General features: G+C 52.1%; 1 protein-coding gene across 1 annotated transcript; it reads left to right on the forward strand.

The window, feature by feature from the left end:
• Positions 1–8,794: 8,794 nt before the first annotated feature.
• Positions 8,795–16,914, forward strand: LOC146427377 (methanethiol oxidase-like). The gene is made up of 10 exons (XM_085082647.1): positions 8,795–8,955; positions 9,965–10,156; positions 10,812–10,932; positions 11,201–11,383; positions 12,115–12,296; positions 13,327–13,405; positions 14,047–14,168; positions 14,274–14,366; positions 15,707–15,825; positions 16,694–16,914. Exons 2-10 carry the CDS (start codon positions 9,983–9,985, stop codon positions 16,854–16,856), a joined length of 1,236 nt encoding a protein of 411 aa, XP_084938773.1. The 5' UTR covers positions 8,795–8,955; positions 9,965–9,982; the 3' UTR covers positions 16,857–16,914.
• Positions 16,915–22,426: the final 5,512 nt, after the last annotated feature.

The raw sequence follows: 22,426 nt of genomic DNA on the forward strand, positions 1-22,426 counted from the left end.
AAATAAAAAACCCCAAAAAACAAGTAAACCCCCTCTCCCCAAAAACAACCGAAACAAAACAAAAAAAACCAAAATCAACTCCCCGGAAACCCAAAAAAACCCCCAAAAAAACCAAAAAGAAAAAAAAAAACAAAAAGAAAAAAAACAAAAAGAAAAAACCAAAAAGAAAAAATCAAGAAAAACAAAACAAAAAGAAAAAAAACTTTTATAAAAGCATAAAACTTACCAAGAAAGAACCAAAGAAAAAAAAAAGAAGAAAAAAACGGAGATGAAAAAAAGCCAAAAAAAAAAAAAAAAAAAAGAAATAAACCCCAAATTTTTTTGGGAAGAACCAGAAATTCCCGTGCAGCAGCCCGGCGGGGAGCAGATAACTCTGCGGCTCTGAACCGATCAAACCCGATAAAATAAATTGAATTTCCTGCTCCTCCCTGCGGCTTTTCCTTCCCCAAAAACTCCCCAAATTCCGGTTGGGGAACTTTGCTCATCCCCACTTCCCCCAACCTGCAGAAATCTCATTTCCCCTCATTCCTGACGCTGCAAATCTCTTTCATCTCCCGAATTTTTTTATTTTTTTTGGGATCCCAAAATCGCTGCCGCCCGGAATTCCTCCGGAGCTGGAATTTCCTGCCCTGCGGAGCGAGGAAAAAAAAAAAAAAATTAATAATAATAATAATTCCTTTTAATTCCCGACCAGCCAGCGACGCCCTGGAATTATCCCGGCGGTGGGAATTTTGGGATTTCTGCCCTCGGCTGGGGAGTTGGTTGAGCAATCCGGAGCTGCGGGAACGCGTGTGGCCCGCGGCGAGGACGGCGACAAAATTGGGGATGTGTCACCGAGAATCGGGGATGTGTGCGTTCGCTGGTGTCCCGAGGTTTTCCCGAGTTTTCCCGAGATTTTTCGTGAATTTTTCTGATTTTCCCCGATTTTTCCGGAGTTTTCCCCAATTTTCCCCTGATTTTTTCCCGATTTTTCCAGTGTTTTTCCTGATTTTTCTCGATTTTCCCTGTTTTTTACCGAGTTTATTCTGATTTTTTCCAGGTTTTTCCTGTCTTTCCCCCCTTTTCCCGTGATTTTTCTCCTGATTTTCCCGACTTTTCCCTGATTTTTCCTTAGTTTTTTCGTATTTTCCCCGATTTTTCCTGATTTTTCCCGAGTTTTTCCCGATTTTCCCCCGATTTTCCCGATTTTCCCCCGATTTTTCCTGAGGTTTTCCCGACTTTTCCCTGATTTTCCCCGAGTTTTTCCAGAGTTTTCGCTGATTTTTCCCGATTTTCCCTGATTTTCTCTAGTTTTTCCAGAGGTTTTTTCCCTGATTTTCCCGAGTTTTCCCTGGTTTTTTCTGATTTTTCCCAAGTTTTTTCCGATATTTTCCCGATTTCCCCCTGATTTTCCGGATTTTTCCTGAGTTTTCCTGATTTTTCCGATTTCCCCCTGAATTTCCAGAGTTTTTTCTGATTTTCCCGAGCTTTTTTCTGATTTTTCCCCTATTTTTCACTGATTTTTCCCCATTTTCCCCTGATTTTCCCGAGTTTTCCCCGATTTTTCCCGATTTTTTCGTGATTTTCCCCGATTTTCCCGAGGTTTTTTTTCTGATTTTTCCCTATTGTTTCCTGGTTTTCCCCTGATTTTTCCCGATTTTTCCCCCAGTTTTCCCCGATTTTTTCCGATTTTCCCCCGATTTTCCCCATTTCCCCTGATTTTTCCCGATTTTTACTGAGGTTTTCCCGACTTTTCCCTGATTTTCCCCCAGTTTTTCCAGAGTTTTCCCTGATTTTTTCCTGATTTTCCCCGATTTTCCCCTGAATTTCCAGAGTTTTTTTCTGATTTTCCCGAGCTTTTTTCTGATTTTTCCCCTATTTTTCACTGATTTTCCCCCATTTTCCCCTGATTTTCCCGATTTTTCCCCGATTTTTCCCGATTTTTTCCTGATTTCCCCCGATTTTCCCGAGGTTTTTTTTCTGATTTTTCCCTATTGTTTCCTGATTTTTCCTGATTTTGCCCTGATTTTTCCCCGGCTTTTTCCCGATTTTCCCGACTTTCTCCCAGTTTTCCCCGATTTTTCCGATTTTCCCCTGATTTTTCCCGATTTTTCCTGAGGTTTTCCCGACTTTTCCCTGATTTTCCCGAGTTTTTTCTGATTTTTCCCTGATTTTCTCAGATTTTTCCTGAGTTTTTTCCGATTGTTTCCTGATTTTTCCCGATTTCCCCCTGATTTTCCCGACTTCTCCCTGATTTTTCCGACAGCATTTTCCTGATTTTCCCCTCATTTTCCCCGATTTCCCCTGGTTTTTCCTCTGATTTTCCTACTTTTTCGTGATTTTTCCCTCATTTTTCCCAATTTTCCCCTGATTTTTCCCTAATTTTTCCCAATTTTCCCCTGGTTTTTCCCGATTTTCCCCTGGTTTTCCCCGAGTTTATTCTGATTTTTTCCGAGTTTTTCCTGATTTTTCCCCAGTTTTTCCCGATTTCCCCCTGATTTTTCCCCAGTTTTTTCTGACTTTTACCACTGATTTTCCCCTGATTTTTCCCGAGTTTTCCCTGATTTTTCCCGAGTTTTTTTCTTATTTTTCCTGAGTTTTTTCTGATTTTCCCCGATTTTTCACTGATGTTTCCCGATTTTTCCCCTTTTTTTCCCCCTGACTTCCCCCCGACTTTTCATTATTTTTCCCTACTGATCCTAATTTTTCCCCCCAATTTTTCATTATTTATAAATAAAGTGGATTTTGGGTAAAAATCTGGAATTCTCGGGTGATTTGGGTTGGAATTTCGGGATCCAAACCCTTTTGTTTTGGTGGAAAAACTTCTGGAAAATTTCATTTTTTAAGGAATTTCCCCAAATATTTCCGGATTTTCTAAGCTTTGATCTTTTTTCCTTTTCAGTGATTTCCTCCTGGAAAAACAACGATGATCCACAGGATTGGAAATCCACAATTTAATTAATTCAAATCAATAAATAACTACATAAATACAAATAATAAAAATAATACTAATTCTGGTACCAATAAAAATAATAAAATCGTGATTAAATAAAAATAATAATAATAACTTAATAAAATTTTCCTTATTTCAAATAATAATATAATAATAATACCAAAGCACAATATACGAATAATACCCTATGCTCTATTATGAGTATTTATAGTAATTATTAATTAATTCATTTAAATAATTAATTGTTATAAAAAATTTAAAAATAAAATATTAAAAAAAAGCCGCAATAAATAATAATAATAAAATAAATAAATAAAATAAATAAAATAAAGTATAATAAATAAATAAATAAAATAATAAATAAAATAATAAATAAAATAATTAAATAATTTCCTAGTTTCAACTAAATCCCTTGGGATTCGGAACCCAAACTCCAGGAGCACCGCGAGCTCCTCCCTCCTATCGCGATTTATCTCGATTTTATCGCGATTTATCTCGATTTTATCGCGATTTTCTCTCCCCTTATCGCGACTGTATCGCGACAGGCGCTGGGGCAGGGAGGAGCGCAGTGACGTCACCGGGGAAGCCACCGAGAGCAGCGCGGCTCGCTAATGAGGGGCGGCTAATTAACGAGCTGCCTAATGAGGGGCGGCTAATTAACGAGCTGCCTAATGAGGGGCGGCTGATTAAGCGAGCTGCCTAATGGGGGGCAGCGGGGCTAATTAGCGCGCTGGCTAATAAGCGGCTGGAATGAGGCGCGGGGACAGCGCGGGGGACACAGCCCGGCTCGGCTCGGCCCGGCCCGGCCCGGCCCGGCTCGGCTCGGCTCGGCTCGGCTCGGATTCCCCAAATTCCCCAAATTCCCGAGAGAGATTCCCGGTGGGAATTGGCAGAGAGGGAATGGGACAGAGCTCGGGATCAGCTCCCCACATTTGGGGACAATTGTCTGTCCTGGAGGGTTGGGGACACTTGGGGTGACCAGAGTGTTGGGGACAGTCCATGGTGACATTCCCTGTCCCAGAGATTTGGGGACATTTGGCAGTGACAGTCCCAGGCCCAGAGGGTTGGGGACACTTGGAGGTGACATTCCAGACCCAGAAGGCTGGGGACAGTCCATGGTGACACTCCTGACCTAGCGGGTTGGGGACACTCCACAGTGACACTCTCTGCTCCAAAGGGTTAGGGACACTTGGCAGTGACACTCCTTGGCCTAGAGGGCTGGTGACAGTCCATGGTGACACTCCAGACCCAGAGGGTTCGTGACAGTCCATGGTGACATTCCAGACCCAGAGCATTGGGGACAGTCCATGGTGACACTCCAGACCCAGAGGGTTGGTGACAGTCCATGGCGATCTCCTTGCCCCAGAAGGTTGGGGACGCTTGGCAGCGACCATCCCAGACCCAGAGGGTTGGGGACACTTGGGGGTGACATTCCCTGTCCCAGAGGGTTGGTGACACTCCATGGTGACACTCCCGGCCCAGAGGGTTGGGGACACTTGGGGATGACATTCCAGACCCAGAGGGTTGGTGACACTCCATGGTGACACTCCTGATCCAGAGGGTTGGGGAAACTTAGGGGTGACACTCCTTGGCCAGACTGTTGGTGGCATTTCATGGTGACACTCTCTGTCTCAGAGGGTTGGGGACACTTGGGGGTGACACTCTGTGACCCAAAAGATTGGTGACAGTCCATGGTGACACTCTGTGACCCAGAGGGTTGGGGACAGTCCATGGTGACACTCTCTGTCCCAGAGGGTTGGGGACACTTGGGGGTGACATTCCCAGACCCAGAGGGTTGGGGACAGTCCATGGTGACACTGGGATTTGGGATCATTTGGGATTATTTGGGATCATTTGGGATCATTCAGGATCATTCGGGATTCTTCGGGATCACCCCAAGGCTCCTGAGCAGCTTTTCCCTGCGGACACACCGTGCTGAGCTGCCCTGGGATTTGGGATCGTATGGGATCCTTTGGGATCATTTGGGATGATTGATTTGGGGTTCTCCAGGACTGTAGGGCGCTGGCTGGGGGCAGAGCTGCCCTGGGATTTGGGCTGATTTGGGATGGTTGATTTGGGGTTTCAGGGCGCTGGCTGGGCAGAGCTGCAGGCAGCAGCAGATTTGGGATCCTTTGGGCTGATTTGGGCTGATTTGGGTGGTTGGTTTGGGGTTTCAGGGCGCTGGCTGGGCAGAGCTGCAGGCAGCAGCAGATTTGGGCTCATTGGGGCTGATTTGGGATGGTTGATTTGGGGTTTCAGGGCGCTGGCTGGGCAGAGCTGCAGGCAGCAGCAGATTTGGGCTGATTTGGGATGGTTTATTTGGGGTTTCAGGGCGCTGGCTGGGCAGAGCTGCAGGCAGCAGCAGATTTGGGATCCTTTGGGCTGATTTGGGCTGATTTGGGATGGTTGATTTGGGGTTTCAGGGCGCTGGCTGGGCAGAGCTGCAGGCAGCAGCAGATTTGGGCTCATTGGGGCTGATTTGGGATGGTTGATTTGGGGTTTCAGGGCGCTGGCTGGGCAGAGCTGCAGGCAGCAGCAGATTTGGGCTGATTTGGGATGGTTTATTTGGGGTTTCAGGGCGCTGGCTGGGCAGAGCTGCAGGCAGCAGCAGATTTGGGATCCTTTGGGCTGATTTGGGCTGATTTGGGATGGTTTATTTGGGGTTTCAGGGCGCTGGCTGGGCAGAGCTGCAGGCAGCAGCAGATCTGGCCGCAGATTTGGCTCAGGCGGCCAGAAGCCGCAGCCGGGCGCTGGCAGCTCCGAGCCACGGGCAGCTCCTCCCTGGGCTGGGCCGCGCTGAGCCGCGCTTGGGCAGCGATAAAAACCCCGCGGGCAGCCGGGGAAGGCACAGCTCGGCTCGGCTCGGATCGGATCGGATCGGATCAGCTCGGATCAGCTCGGATCAGCTCGGATCAGCTCAGCTCAACTCGGCTTCAGGCAGCAGCGACAGCCAAAGCTTCAGCCATGGGTAAGGGAGCTCCGGAGCTCTGTCCCCATCCCATCCCGAATCCCATCCCAAATTCCATCCCAAATTCCATCCCATATCCCATCCCATGGATCCAAACCCATCCCAAATCCCATCAGCACTGCGACCCCAAAGCTCCAGCCATGGGTAAGGGAGTAACGGAGTGACTGCTGGCTCTGGGGACAGCTCTGTCACCATCCCAAATCCCATTGATCCCGTCCCAGCTCTGTCCCATCCCTGCTCCAGGGGATCCAGAGGGATTTTCCCTGCTGGAGCTTCCATCCTGTCCTGGCTCTGGTGACAGATCTGTCCCCATCCTGGCTCTGGGGACAGGTCTGTCCAATCCCTGCTCCAGGGGATCCAGAGGGATTTTCCCTGCTGGAGCTTCTGTCCCATCCCAGCGCTGTCCCCGTCCCATCCCATCCCAGCTCTGTCCCCATCCCCTCCCAGCTCTGTCCCCATCCCTGCTCCAGGGGCTTCAGGAAGCACAGGGATTTTCTCTGCTGGAGCCTCCATGCTATCCCAGCTCTGGGTGACACCTTTGTCCCCATCCCGGCTCTGGGTGACAGCTCTGTCCCCTCTCCCTGCTCCAGAGGATCCAGAGGGATTTTCCTTGCTGGAGCTTCTGTCCCACCCTGCCTCTGGGGACAGCTTTGTCCCATCCCATCCCAAATCCCATCCCGCCCCATCCCCATCCCCATCCCCGCCCTGTCCCCGCTGTCCCTGAGGTGTCCCTGATGGCTCCGGTGGCCCCGAGAGGAGCTCAGCTCCGCGATGTCCCCAAGGTCCCTGTCCCGGAGCTGGGCAGGGCCAGCGCCACCCCAGCAGCTCCCGAGGTGTCCCCAGGCAGGGCTGGGGTGGCCCTGGGGCTGTGCGGGGACAGCAGGGACAGTCTGGAATGGGATCGGGACAGCCGTGGGACAAGGCCAGGCTCATGTGTCCACTCGGTCCCCGTCCCATTGATTCCACCCCATCCCAAATCCCATCCCAAATCCCATTATCCCATGATCCCAAATCCCCAATCCCAAATCCCAAACCCCCAATCCCAGCCGTGTCCCCGCCAGGCTGACGTGTCCCCTCTGTCCCCATCCCATTGATCCCACCCCATTATCCCATTGATCCCAAATCCCCAATCCCAATCCCCAATCCCATCCGTGTCCCCGCCAGGCTGACGTGTCCCCTCTGTCCCCATCCCATGATCCCATCCCATGGATCCCAAATCCCAGCCGTGTCCCAGCCAGGCTGACGTGTCCCCTCTGTCCCCATCCCATTGATCCCAAATCCCCGATCCCAGCCGTGTCCCCGCCAGGCTGACGTGTCCCCTCTGTCCCCCAGACAGATGCAGAGCTCAGTGCTACGATTACCCCTCGTGCCCCGAGCCGGTGAAAGGCGAGTGCTGCGAGCGGGGCGGGATTGGGGCTGGGAGGGGAGGATTTGGGGGTTTTGGGATTTCCCCGAGCTCAGCGTTCGTGTCGAGATCCTTCCTTCGTTCTCCGTCGGGAGAATTCGCTGGAACTGGGAGAATTTTGGGATTTTGGGATTTTCCCGAGCTCAGCGTTCGTGTCGAGCTCCTTCCTTCCTTCCTTCCCATCGGGAGAATTCCCTGGAATTGGGAGAATTTTGGGATTTTGGGATTTCCCCGAGCTCGGCGTTCGTGTCGAGCTCCTTCCTTCCTTCCCCGTCGGGAGAATTCCCTGGAATTTTGGGAGAATTTGGGGGATTTTGGGATTTTCCCGAGCTCAGCGTTCGTGTCGAGCTCCTCCCTTCATTCCCCACGGGGACAATTCCCTAGAATTTTGGGATTTTGGGATTTCCCCGAGCTCAGGGTTCATCCCCAGCTCCTTCCTTCCCTACCGGGACAATTCCCTGGAATGAGGAGAATTTGGGGGATTTTGGGATCTCCCCGAGCTCAGCGCTCCTCCCGAGCTCCTCCTTTCCTTCCCCACCGGACAATCCCTGAATTTTTTGGGATTTTGGGATCTCCCCGAGCTCCTCCCTCCCTTCCCCACCGGACAATTCCCGCACATTCCCCTCTGCCCTTCCTGCCCCAGCAGCTCCCCAGGGCCGCCCGGGGCAGCCGGAGGCAATCGCAGCCTCCGAAATCCATTCCCGCCTTTCCCGGGAGCCTTTCGGGTCCTTTTTTGGGGTTTTCCGGAGCCTTTCGTGTCCCTTTTTTGGGTTTTGGGCGGTTCGGGTCCCTTATTTGGGTTTCCCGGCTGCTCTCGGGTCCCTTGTTTGGGTTTCCCTGCTTTAGGGTCCCTTTTTTGGATCTCCCGAGTCTCCCGGGTCCCATTTTCAGGTTTCCCGAGTCTCTGGGGTCCCATTTTCGGGTTTCCCGATGCTCTCGAGTCCCTTTTAGAGTTTCCCGAGTCTCTCGGGTCCCTTTTTCAGGTTTCCCGATACCCTCGGCTCTCTATTTCGGGTCTCCCGGCTGCTCTCGCGTCCCGTTTCGCGTTTCCCGAGTCTCTGGGGTCCCATTTCGGGTTTCCCGAGTCTCTCAGCTCCCTATTTCGGGTTTCCCGAGTCTCTCAGCTCCCGTTTCGGGTTTCCCGGCCGCTCTCAGCTCCCTATTTCGGGTTTCCCGAGTCTCTCGGGTCCCATTTCGGGTTTCCCGAGTCTCTCGGGTCCCATTTCGGGTTTCCCGAGTCTCTCAGCTCCCGTTTCGGGTTTTCCGGCTGCTCTAGGCTCCCGTTTCGCGTTTCCCGAGTCTCTCGGCTCCCATTTCGGGTTTCCCGAGTCTCTCGGGTCCCATTTCGGGTTTCCCGAGTCTCTCGGGTCCCATTTCGGGTTTCCCGAGTCTCTCAGCTCCCGTTTCGGGTTTTCCGGCTGCTCTAGGCTCCCATTTCGGGTTTCCCGAGTCTCTCAGCTCCCTATTTCGGGTTTCCCGGCTGCTCTGGGGTCCCTGTGGGGCTCCCGGCGCGGTCCGAGCGCGGTTTGTGTCGCAGCGCCCCGGGAGGAGGTGGCCTACGTGACCTGCACGTACCGCAGCACCTGCAGCGAGCAGCCTGATTTCCTGGCCACCGTGGACCTCAACCCGCGCTCCGCCCACTACGGCCAGGTGAGGGGACACTGGGGCTGCTGGGGACACTGGGCGGACTGGGGATACTGGGGACACTGGGGCTGCTGGGGACACTGGGCGGACTGGGGATACTGGGGACACTGGGGCTGCTGGGGACACTGAGGCTGCTGGGGACACTGGGGCTGCTGGGGACACTGGGCAGACTGGGCTGACTGGGACTGGTGGGGATGCTGGGCGGACTGGGGTGACTGGGGAGGTGCAGTGATACTGGGGTTACTGGCTAGGTACAGAGTCAGACGGAGGTTACTGGGTTGACTGGGCTTACTGGGCAGGTACAGTGTGCTACTGGGATTACTGGGGTTACTGGGATTACTGCGGAGGTACAGAGTGATACTGGGTTTACTGGGCTGACCGGGCAAGTACAGTGAGTTACTGGTCTTACTGGGATTACTGGGCACGTACAGTGTGTTACTGGGCTGACTGGGCAGGTACAGTGTGCTACTGGGATTACTGGGACAGTAAATGTGCTACTGGGATTACTGGGGCTACTGGCCACATACAGTGTGCTACTGGTTTTATTGGGCCAGGAATCCCCGGTTTGCCCCAATCCCAGTTCCATTCCCATCTTTCATTCCCGGTTTCCCAATCCCGAGGCTCTCCCGGTTCTCATTCCCAGTTCCCCAGGGTCTCTCCCATCGCTCATTCCCAGTTCCCCCGGAGCTCCTCCAGGGCTCATTCCCGGTTCTGCTCCCATCTCTCACTCCTGGTTTCCCCAGTCCCGGGGCTCTCCCGGTTCTCATTCCCGGTTCCCATTCCCGGTTCCCATCTCTCATTCCCAGTTCCCCCGGAGCTCCCCCGGGGCTCATTCCCGGCTCTCCCGGGTCTCTCCCATCACCCATTCCCGGTTCCCCCGGAGCTCTCCCGGTTCTCATTCCCGGTTCTCCCGGGTCTCTCCCATCACCCATTCCCGGTTCCCCCGGGGCTCCCCGATCTCTCACTCCCGGTTCCCATTCCCGGCTCTCTCCCATCTCCCATTGCCGTTCCCCAGGTGATCCACCGGCTGCCGATGCCGAATCTCAAGGACGAGCTGCACTGCGCCGGCTGGGCTCTGCCCGGCTGCGGCTGCTTCGAGGGCAGCGCGGCGGCCAAGAGGACCAAGCTGGTGCTGCCCTGCCTCATCTCGTCCCGGATCTACGTGGTGGATGTGGGAGCGCAGTGCCGAGAGCCCAGAATCGTCAAGGTGGGGAGAGGGAGAGGGAGAGAGAGAGGGATGGAGGGGAGAGGGAGAGAGGGGATGGAGGGAAAAGGGGAAAAAGGGGAGAGGGGAAAGGGAATGGAGGGAAAAGGAAGGAAGGACGGAAGGGAAATAGTGAAAGGAAGGAGGGAAAGGAAAATGAAAGAGGAAGAGAGAAAGAGAAAGAAGGGGAGAAGGAAAGAAAGGAGAAAAGGAGGAAGGAAAGAAGGAAAGGAAAGAAGGAAAGGAAAGAAGGAAAAGCAGAAAGGCAGAGAGAGAGAGAGAGAGAGAGAGAGAGGAAGGAAGGAAGGAAGGAAGGAAGAGAAGGAAAGGCAGAAAGGCAGAAAGAGAGAGAGAAAGAAAGAAAGGAGATGAAAGGAAAGGAAAGGAAAGGGGAAATGAAGAAGGAAAGACAGACAGACAGACAGAAAGAAAGAAAGATAGCGAGAAAGGAATGGAAGAGGAAGGGAGGAAGAAAGGAAGGAAACGAAAAATGTAAGAAGGAAAAAGGAGGAAGGAAGGGAAGGAAGCAAGCCCAGGGCGTGTCCAGGGCTGGGCTGTTCGATCCCAGGGGTTTTCCTCCCGAGGCTTTTCCCAGCTCAGCGATCTCGGCAAAGGCGCCGAGCAGGCAGAGGCTGAAGGTTTCTGTGGATTTTTGCAGATGATCGAGCCCGTGGATGTCTTCTGGAAGTGCAACAAAGGTTACCTGGCTACGGCCCGAGCGCTGCCCAACGGGGACATCCTGATCGCCAACATGGGAGACGCTGCGGGCAACGGCAAAGGTGAATTTCCTGCTGGAATTCCCATTTTCCCTGCCGAAATCCCCATTTTCCTGCCCAAAATCCTCATTTTTCCTGCTCAAATCCTCATTTTTCCAACCAGAATTCCCATTTTCCCTGCAAGAATCCCCATTTCCCTGCCCCAAATCCCCATTTCCCCGCCCCAAATCCCCATTTCCCTGCCCCAAATCCCCATTTCCCTGCCCCAAATCCCCATTCCTCGAGTCCTGTCACAAGCCCCCCAGCCCGGATTTGTCACCTCCCATCCCAGGTGGCTTCGTGGTGCTGGACGGAGAGACCTTCGAGCTGAAGGGCAACTGGGAGAACGAGTGTGAAGTTCCTCCCACCGGACACGACTTCTGGTACCAAGCCAAGCACAACGTGCTGGTCAGCTCGGCCGGGATGGTGCCCAGGCGGGCAGGGCGAGGATTCGACCCCAATGACCTGAAAAAAGGTGGGGACAGGCTGGGGACACTAAACTAGGGGCTGGGCGGGGAGAGAAGGGGGTGATGGCACCGGAGAGGGAGATTTGTGCATCCGGAAAATGAGATTTTTGCCCAGGAGAGGGCGATTGGTGCCCAGGAGAGTCTGATTTGTGTCCCCAGAAAAGGAGATTTTTGCCTCCGGAGAGGAGATTTGATCCTGCATTTCACTGTGCTCTTCCCAAATCCTGCATTTCACTGTGTTCTCCCCAAATCCTGCATTTCCCTGGCTTCTCCCCAAATCCTGCATTTCCCTGGCTTCTCCCCAAATCCTGCATTTCCCTGGCTGCTCCTGCTGCTCCCAAATCCTTCCCTAACCCTGCCGCTCCCTTGTTCCACAAATCCTGTATTTCCCAGTTTATTCTCCCCAAATCCTGTATTTCCCACTTCATTCTCCCCATCCTTTTCTTTTCCTTGACCCTTTTCCCGGTTCATTCTCCCCAAATCCTGCATTTCCCATTTCCTTCTCCCCAAACCCTGCATTTCCCATTTCCCTCTCCCCAATCCCGCATTTCCCATTTCCCTCTCCCCAAACCCTGCATTTCCCATTTCCTTCTCCCCAATCCCGCATTTCCCATTTCCCTCTCCCCAAATCCCGCATTTCCCATTTCCCTCTCCCCAATCCCGTATTTCCCATTTCCCTCTCCCCAATCCCGCATTTCCCATTTCCCTCTCCCCAATCCCGCATCTCCCGTGTCCCCAGGGGTCTTCGGGCGCCGCCTGAACGTGTGGAACCTGTCGTGCCGCAGCCTCACGCAGTGCTTCGACCTGGGCGAGGATTCTCTGCCGCTCACCGTCAGGTTCCTGCACAACCCCGAGGCCGCCGAGGGCTACGTGGGCTGCGCGCTGAGCGGAGTCATCTACCGCTTCTTCAAATCCTGCGAGGCGAGTCAGGGAGGGAGGGAGAGCGGGGAGGGATCGGGATGAGCTCGGGGTGTCTTGGATTAGGACCGGGATGAGCCCGGGATGAGCTCGGGATGAGCTCGGGATGTCCTGGATGGGCACCGGGGTATTCTTCATTGGGATCGGGATGAGCTCGGGATGTCCTGGATTGGGATCGGGGAGAGATCGGGATGAGCTCGAGGGAGCGGGGAGAGTGCGGGATGAGCTCGGGAGAGCGGGGATGGAGCGGGGAGAGAGCGGGATGAGACCGGGGTGTTCAGGATCGGAGTCGGGGAGGGAGCGGGGAGAGAGCGGGGGAGCTCGGGGTGTGCCGGATCGGGATGGGGATGGGACTGGGATGAGCTCGGGCTGTCCTGGATGGGGACTGGGGTATTCTTCATTGGGATCGGGATGAGCTCGGGGTGTCCTGGATTGGGATCGGGTTAAACTCGGGATGTCCTGGATTGGGATCCGGATGAGTTTGGGGTGTCCCGGATTGGGATCAGGATGGGATCGGAGTGTCCTGGACTGGGATCGGGATGGGATCGGGGTGTCATGGATCGGGATCGGGGAGGGAGCGAGCGGAAAGCAGAGCGGGTTGAGCCCGGGGGAACGGAGATGGCGAGAGAGAGAGGATGGAGAGAACGAGATGAGCTCGGGGTGTCCTGGATTGGGATCGGGACGAGTTTGGGGTGTCCCGGATTGGGATCGGGGTGTGCCGGATCGGGATAAACTTGGGATGTGCTGGATTGGGATCGGGATGAGTTTGGGGTGTCCCGATCGGGACTGGGATGATCCCGGGATGATACCGGGTTACCCCGATCGGGACCGGGATGCAATCAGGATGAGCTCGGGGTGTCCCGGCTAGGCTCGAGATGAGCCCGGGCTGCCCCGATCGGGACTGGGATGCTCCCGTTCTGTCCCGGATGATCCCGGCTGGCTCGGGATGCTCCCGTTCTGTCCCGTTCTGTCCCGTTCTGTCCCGGTCAATCGGGATGACTCCCGTGGCTCAGCCGTGTCGCTGTCCCCGCAGAGAGACACGTGGGCTGTGGAGGAGGTGATCCGCATTCCGCCCAAGGACGTCACCGGCTGGATCATGCCCAAGATGCCAGGTGAGCTGCCGAGCCGAGCCGAGCCGAGCCGTGCCGAGCCGAGCCGTGCCGAGCCAAGCCGAGCCGAGCCGAGCCGAGCCGAGCCGCGGCTGCCACAGCCTCGTGGGGATCCCAAAGCCTGAATGACCCCAAATCATGACTGACCCCAAATCTGGCTGATCTCAAAGTTAAAATGACCCCAAAGCCTGGGGAACCCCAAATCATGACTGACCCCAAATCTGGCTGAAAGCAAATCATGTCTGACCCCAAATTCTGGTAGATCCCCAGATGATCTGCCCCAAATCCTCACAGACCCCAAATCTTGACAGACCCCAAATCCTACCGATCCCTAAAATCTGACTGGACTCCAAACCCTGCCTGACCCCAAATCCTTGATTCCAGTCCCCAGATCCTGCCCGACCCCAAATCCCCAATCCCTGACCCCAAATCCCCAATCCTTGACCCCAAATCCCCGATTTCTGACCCCAAATCCCCATTGTTTGACCCCAAATCCCCAATCCCTGACCCCAAATCCCCAATCCCTGACCCCAAATCCCCAATCCTTGACCCCAAATCCCCGATTTCTGACCCCAAATCCCCAATCCCTGACCCCAAATCCCCTATTTCTGCCCCCAACCCCTCGCTGTCCCCCTGTCCCGCAGCGTTCATCGCCGACCTGGTGATCAGCCCCGACGATCGCTACCTGTTCGTGAGCAATTGGCTGCACGGCGACATCCGGCAGTACGAGCTGGGCAGGAACTGCAAGCCGCGCCTGGTGGGGCAGGTGAGGGCAGCCCGGGGGGCACGGGGGGCACGGGGCACGGCGGGGACACGGCCGGGCGCTCGGTGCCACCCCCGGGGTCCCGCCGTGTCCCTCGTGTGCCCGCAGGTGTTCGTGGGGGGAAGCATCCTGCGCGGGGGTCCTGTCACCGTGTGCAGGGACGAGGAGCTCAAGTGCCAGCCGGAGCCACTTGTCATCAAGGTGAGCTCACCTGGGTGCGAATGTGAGCACCTGAGTGTGACTGTGATCACCTGAACTCACCTGAGCGTGTGAGTGTGTGTGTGTGTGAGTGTGCTCACCTGAACTCACCTGAGTGTGTGTGAGTGTCACCGTGTGCAGGGACGAGGAGCTCAAGTGCCAGCCGGAGCCACTTGTCATCAAGGTGAGCTCACCTGGGTGCGAGTGTGAGCTCACCTGTGTGTGTGTGCTCACCTGAGTGTGTATGAGTGTATGAGTGCTCACCTGAGCTCACCTGAGCGTGTGTGTGAGTGTGAGTGTGAGCTCACCTGGGTGAATGTGAATGTGCTCACCTGGGTGAGTGTGAACGTTCTCACCTGGGCGTGGGCGGAGCCTGCTGGGACCTCAGGCTGATCTCACCTGTTCTCACCTCAGGCTGCTCTCAGCTGCTCTGCTCTCCTCTCACCTGGACTGACCCGACCTGTTCTGATCTTATCTGCTGCTCTGATGAGTTCCTGTTCTACTCTCTAATTAACTAATTGCTCCGTTCCTCTGCTCTCCTCCCACTACTGAACTACTCCTGCTTTCTCCCTCTCTTATTTAGTCGTGATCTGATCCTGCTCTACTCCTGCTCTACTCCTGCTCTACTCCTGCTCTGCTCCTGCTCTACTCCTGCTCTACTCCTGCTCTACTCCTGCTCTGCTCCTGCTCTGCTCCCGATCTACTGCTCTGCTCCTTCTCCTCCTGTCCCTGCTCCTGCTGGGATGCATTCCCAGTGTCCCCCAATCCACTCCCAGTCCCCCCAGTATCCCCGCTGTCTCCCCACAGTGCAAGCATGTGTGTTCCCAGTCCCTCCAGTATCCATTCCCAGTTCCCCCAGTGTCCATTCCCAGTCCCCCCAGTCCATTCCCAGTCCCCCCAGTGTCCCTCCCCAGTGCAAGTGCGTGTTCGGCGGCCCCAGTGTCCCCAGTGTCCATTCCCAGTCCATTCCCAGTACCCCAGTGCCCCCAGTATCTCCACTGTCCCTCCCCAGTGCAAGCGCGTGTTCGGCGGCCCCAGTATCCATTCCCAGTCCCCCCAGTATCCCCAGTATCCCCAGTATCCCCAGTACACTGTCCGTTCCCAGTGCAAGCGCGTGTCCGGCGGCCCCAGTGTCCCCAGTGTCCATTCCCAGTATCCCCAGTACACTGTCCGTTCCCAGTGCAAGCGCGTGTCCGGCGGCCCCAGTGTCCATTCCCAGTGCCCCCAGTATCCATTCCCAGTGCCCCCAGTATCCATTCCCAGTCCCCCCAGTGTCCATTCCCAGTGCCCCCAGTATCCATTCCCAGTGCCCCCAGTATCCCCAGTACACTGTCCGTTCCCAGTGCAAGCGCGTGTCCGGCGGCCCCAGCCAGCTGCAGCTCAGCCTGGACGGGAAGCGACTCTACGTGACCAACTCGTTCTACAGCACGTGGGATCAACAGTTCTACCCCAGCATGGTCAGGTGAGAGCTGCGCCGGGACAGGTGGGCGGGAACGGGACGGGAACGGGAACGGGAACGGGAACGGAACGGGAATAGGAAAGGGGCGGGGGGCTCGGGGGAACGGAACGGGAATGGGAATGGGAATGGGAACGGGCCGGGGGCGGCGAGGGGCGGGGAAGGGGCGGGGAAGGGACAGCGACCCTCGGGGATCTGCCGGAGCTGCTGCCGGATGGACTGGGATGGACAGAGCTGGGATGGGATGGACAGAGCTCAGGGTAGCTGGGCTGGGATGGGATGGGATGGACTGGGATGGACAGAGCTCAGGGTAGCTGGGATGGGATGGGATGGGATGGGATGGGATGGGATGGGATGGAATGGACAGAGCTGGGATGGGATGGACTGGGATGGACAGAGCTGGGCTGGGATGGACAGAGCTCAGGGTAGCTGGGATGGGATGGGATGGACAGAGCTGGGATGGACAGAGCTCAGGCGAGTTGAGCTGGGTTGGCCTGGGGTGTGCTGAGCATGAAATCCAGGGGAATTCGGGATCCAAACATCCCCGATCCCAACCTGCCCCCATTATCCATCGGGAATTCAAACCCCAATCCCCAATCCCCCCACCCTGTCCCCCTGTCCCGCTGTCCCCCCGTGCCGGGCGCTGTCCCCCTTGGCCAAGGCACTGTCGCTGTCGCAGGGAGAGCTGAGAGTGAATCCCGAATTCAGGGATCGATCCTGATGAATCCTCAACCAATAACAACTACTAATTAATTAATTACTAACTCCCCCCAGGGAGGGCTGAGAGCGAATCCCGAATTCAGGACATTGATGATGAATCAATAATAACAATTACTAATTATTAACTAATTAATTAATGGTTAATTACTCCCAGGGAGGGCTCGGTGATGCTGCAGCTGGACGTGGACACGGAGAAGGGAGGCCTGGCGGTGAACAGGAACTTCCTGGTGGATTTCGGCAAGGAGCCGCACGGCCCTTGCCTGGCTCACGCCATTCGCTTCCCCGGCGGCGACGCCAAATCGGAGCCTCTGCCCTGAGCGAGCCGCGGCAGCTCCGCCCTGCCCTGCTGGCCCTGCGGCGAGCTGGCCCTGCGGCGAGCGGGGGGGCGGCGGGGGGCCGGGGGGGTGATGGGGCTGCGGGGGGCTGGGGGGTGGAGGGGGTTGGGGTGTCCTGGGGGATTTGGGGTTTGGGGTCCCTGGGGGATTTGGGGTTTGGGGTTGGGTTTGGGATCCCCTGGGGGATTCCAAACTTTGGGGTCCCTTGGGGGGTTGCGGGGTTTGGGGTGATTCCGGGACTTGGGGTCCCTTGGGGATTCTGGGTTTGGGATCCCCTAAGTAATTCCAAAGTTTGGGATCCCTAGTTGATTGCAGGGTTTGGGGTCCCTGAGGTGATTCCGAGTTGGGAATCCCTGGGTGATTCTGGGATTTGGGATCCCTGAGTAATACCAAAGTTTGGGATCCCTGGGGGATTCTGGGATTTGGGGTCCTCTAGGGGATTCCGGGGTTTGGGATCCCTGGGTGATTCCAACCTTTGGGGTCCCCTGAGTGATCCCAAGTTTGGGATCCCTGTGTGATTCTGGGATTTGGGGTCCCTTGGGGGGTTGCAGGGTTTGGGATCCCCTGAGGGATTCCGGGATTTGGGATCCCTAGCTGTTTGCAGGGTTTGGGGTGTCCTGGGGGATTCAAGGATTTGGGATGCTCTGGGGGATTCCGGGACTTGGGATTCCCTAAGGAATTCCGGGTCTCCTGAGTACTTCCAGGATTTGGGATCCTCTGATCACGAGTATGGGATCCCTGAGTAATTCCAAAGTTTGGGGTCCCATCGGGTGATTGCAGGGTTTGGGACCCCTGGGTGATTGAAGAATTTGGGATCCCTAGATGATCCCAGACTTTGGGATCCCGAGCTGATTGCAGGCTTTCGGGTGCCCTGGGAGATTCCAGAGTTTGGGATCTCCTGGGTGATTGAAGAGTTTGTGCCCCCTGAGCGATTCTGGATTTGGGGTCCTCTGGGTGATTCCAAGTTTGGGATCCCCTGGGTGATTGAAGAATTTGGGGTCCCTAGTTGATTGCAGGCTTTGGGATCCCTGAGTGATTCCTGATTTGGGATCCTCTGGGTGATTCCAGAGTTTGGGATCCCTAATTGATTCCAGAGTTTGGGATCCCCTGAGCTATTCCAGGCTTTGGGATCCCCATGGCTGTCGGATTTGGGATCCCCTGGGCTATTCCAGGATTTGGGATCCCCATGGCTGTCGGATTTGGGATCCCTGGGAGATTCCAGGATTTGGGATCCCCTGGGCTATTCCAGCCTTTGGGATCCCTGGCTGATTCCAGAGTTTGGGATTCTGGGCTTTGGGATCCCCATGGCTGTTGGATTTGGGATCCCCATGGCTGCTGGATTTGGGATCCCCATGGCTGTCGGATTTGGGATCCCCTGGGCTGTTCCAGCCTTTGGGATCTCCATTCCCGCTGGAATCTCCATCCCGCTCCAGGCAAAGCAGCGCCAGGAGCCGCGAGCTCTGCGGGACATTCCGGAACATTCCTGGAGCTTTGCCGGGAATCAATCAATCAATCAATCAATCCCGAGCCCTTTGCCCGGGAATCGATCAATCAATTGATCAATCAATCAATCCCAAGCCCCTTTCCCAATGCTGCTTTTCCCGGAATCAATCCCGAGCCTTTTCCTGACTCTGCTGCTTTTCCTGGGAATCAATCAATCAATCAATCAATCAACCATTCTCGACCCTTTCCCCCTTTTCCCGGAATCAATCAATCAATCCCGACCCTTTCCCTGTAATCAATCAATCAATCAATCAATCCCTCAGCCTCTTCCTTTCCTCTGCTGTAGAATCAATAAAGTTTTTCCTGCATCAGCCGAAGCTTCCTGACTCTCATTCTCTGCTGCTTTTCAATCAATCAATCAATCAATCAATCACTCCTGAGCCTTTCCCCTTTCCCAGGAATCAATCAATCAATCAATCACTCCCGACCCTTTCCCCTTTCCCAGGAATCAATCAATCAATTAAATTTTTCCGAATCTGCTGCTTTTCCTGGGAATTCATCAATCAATCAATCAATCAATCAATCACTCTCAACCCTTTTCCTCTTTCTCAGGAATCAATCAATCAATCAATCTCGACCATTTTCCCCTTTCCCCATCAATCAATCAATCAATCAATCACTCAGACCCTTTTCCCCTTTCCCCAGAATCAATCAATCAATCAATCAATTGCTCCCGACCCTTTTCCTCTTTCCCTAGAATCAATCAATCAATCAATCAATCACTCCCAACCCCTTTCCCAGGAATCAATCAATCAATCAATCAATCAATCCCCAACTCATCCCGACTGGGAAATCCAATCCCGGCAGGGCTGAGGGTGGCCTTGGGAAATTCAGGAAATAATTTGGGAAATTCGGGAAATAATTCGGAAATTTCGGGGAATTCGGGAAATAATTCAGGAAATAATTTGGGAAATAATTCGGGAAATAATTCGGGAAATTCAGGAAATATAATTCGGGAATTTTGGGAAATAATTTGGGAAATTTGGGAAATAATTCAGGAAATAATTTGGGAAATAATTTAGGAAACAATTCAGGAATTTCAGGAAATAATTTGGGAATTTCAGGAAATAATTCGGGATATTCTGGAAATAATTCGGGAAATAATTCGGGAAATTTGGGAATTTTGGGAAATCCCTGCTGGGCAGCAGGGTGGGAAGGAAGGCTGGAAGTTCCTGTGACAGAAAAATTCCCTTTTCTTCTTCTTTTCCCGTGGGTTTTCTGTTCCACGGGGGATTTTATCCACATTTTATCCACATTTTATCCACATTTTTTCTCCATTTCATCCTCATTTAATCCCCATTTTATCCCCTTTTTATCCCAATTTCATTCCCATTTTATCCCCATTTAATCCTCATTTCATTCCAATTTTATCTCTATTTCATCCCCATTTTTTTTCTCCATTTTATCCCCATTTAATCCTCATTTTATCCCCATATCATTCCCATTTTATTACAATTTCATTCCTATTTTATCTCCATTTTATCCCAAATCCTGGGCTGGAACTCCATGATTTTTGGGGTTTTTTTCCATTCCAAACCATTCCAGGATTTTAAGGATCTTTAAGGGTTTTTCCATCCCAAACCAATCCAGGATTTTCAGGATTTTTAGGGTTTTTTCCATCCCAAACCAATCCAGGATTTTTAGTATTTTTAGTATTTTTAGTATTTTTAGGATTTTTAGGATTTTTAGGATTTTTAGGATTTTTAGGATTTTTTTGGTTTTTCCATCCCAAACCATTCCAGGATTTTAAGGATTTTTGGTTTTTTTCCATCCCAAACCATTCCAGGATTTTCAGGATTTTAGGGTTTTTCTATCGCAAACCAATCCAGGATTTTTAGGATTTTTAGGATTTTTGGTTTTTTTCCATCCCAAACCAATCCAGGATTTTTAGGATTTTCAGGATTTTCAGGATTTTTAGGGTTTTTTTCCTTCCCAAACCACTCCAGGACTTTTAGGATTTTCAGGAGCTTTAGGATTTTTCAATCCCAAACCCTTCCAGGATTTTCTCTCCCACTTTAATAGGATTTTCAGGACAAACATCCCACAAATTCCCTGGATTTTCTCTCCCAGTTTAATAGGATTTTCAGGACAAATTTCCCACAAACTCCCAGCATTTTCTCTCCCACTTTAATAGGATTTCAGGATAAATATCCCACAAACTCCCAGGATTTTCTCTCCCACTTTAATAGGATTTTCAGGACAAACATCCCACAAATCCCTGGATTTTCTCTCCCACTTTAATAGGATTTTCAGGACAAATATCCCACAAATTCCCTGGATTTTCTCTCCCACTTTAATAGGATTTTCGGGATCAATCCTGGATCTCAGGTGATCCCATGGATTCCTCATCCCTGGATCATCCCTGAACATGGATTTTTAAGAATTTTTTTGGTTTTTCCATCCCAAACCATTCCAGGATTTTAAGAATTTTTAGGGTTTTTCCATCCCAAACCATTCCAGGATTTTTAGGATTTTTAGGATTTTTAGGTTTTTTTTATCCCAAACCATTCCAGGATTTTAAGGATCTTTAAGGTTTTTTCTCATCCCAAACCAATCCAGGATTTCCAGGATTTTCAGGATTTTTAGGGTTTTTAGGATTTTTAGGATTTTTAGGATTTTTAGAATTTTTAGGATTTCTTTGCTTTTTCCCATCCCAAACCAGTCCAGGATATTTAGGATTTTTAGGATTTTCAGGATTTTCAGGATTTTTTCCTTCCCAAACCATTCCAGGATTTTTAGGATTTCTAGGATTTTTCGGATTTTTAGGTGTTTTAGGATTTTCAGGATCTTTAGGACTTTTAGGATTTTTTTGGGTTTTCCATCCCAAATCATTCCAGGATTTTCCCTCCCAGTTTAATAGGATTTTCAGGACAAATATCCCACGAATTCCTGGATTTTCTCTCCCACTTTAATAGGATTTTCAGGACAAATATCCCACAAATCCCTGGACTTTCTCTCCCACTTTAATAGGATTTTCAGGATAAATATCGGACGAATTCCCTGGATTTTCCCTCCCACTTTAATAGGATTTTCAGGACAATTTTCCCACAAACTCCTGGATTTTCCCTCCCAGTTTAATAGGATTTTCAGGACAAATATCCCACAAACTCCCTGGATTTTCCCTCCCAGTTTAATAGGATTTTCAGGACAAATATACCACAAATTCCCAGGATTTTCCCTCCTGCTTTAATAGGATTTTCGGGATCAATCCTGGATCTCAGGTTATCCCATGGATTCCTCATCCCTGGATCATCCCTGAACATGGATTTTGAAGAATTTTTCAGGTTTTTCCTTCCCAAACCATTCCAGGATTTTTAGGATTTTCAGGATTTTTTCCTTCCCAAACCATTCCAGGATTTTTAGGATTTTTAGGATTTTTAGGTTTTTTTTATCCCAAACCATTCCAGGATTTTAAGGATCTTTAAGGTTTTTTCTCATCCCAAACCAATCCAGGATTTCCAGGATTTTCAGGATTTTTAGGGTTTTTAGGATTTTTAGGATTTTTAGGATTTCTAGGATTTCTAGGATTTCTTTACTTTTTCCATCCCAAACCAGTCCAGGATTTTAAGTATTTTTAGGATTTTCAGGGTTTTCAGGATTTTTTCCTTCCCAAACCATTCCAGGATTTTTAGGATTTTTAGGGTTTTTAGGATTTTTAGGGTTTTTAGGATTTTCAGGATCTTTAGGACTTTAAGGATTTTTTTGGGTTTTCCAACCCAAATCATTCCAGGATTTTCTCTCCCACTTTAATAGGATTTTCAGGACAAACATCCCACAAACTCCCAGGACTTTCCCTCCCACTTTAATAGGATTTTCAGGACAAACATCCCACAAATCCCTGGAATTCTCCCAACCCAACCCAGACAAGTCCTACAACTCTGAGGAGTTTTCCCAAGAACAAGATGTACCTTCAGATCCCAAAACACAACCAAAAAAAAATCCCACAAATCCTCGATCCCCTGGCGCCCGGCGCTGACTCAACCCCAATTAACTCCTCTAATTAACTCCTCTAATTAATCCTCACTTTTCCACCTCCCTCTTGCCCGATT

Source organism: Lichenostomus cassidix, chromosome 25 (genome assembly GCF_008360975.1).
Source record: "Lichenostomus cassidix isolate B80296 chromosome 25, HeHo_3.0, whole genome shotgun sequence".
NCBI lineage: Eukaryota > Metazoa > Chordata > Aves > Passeriformes > Meliphagidae > Lichenostomus > Lichenostomus cassidix.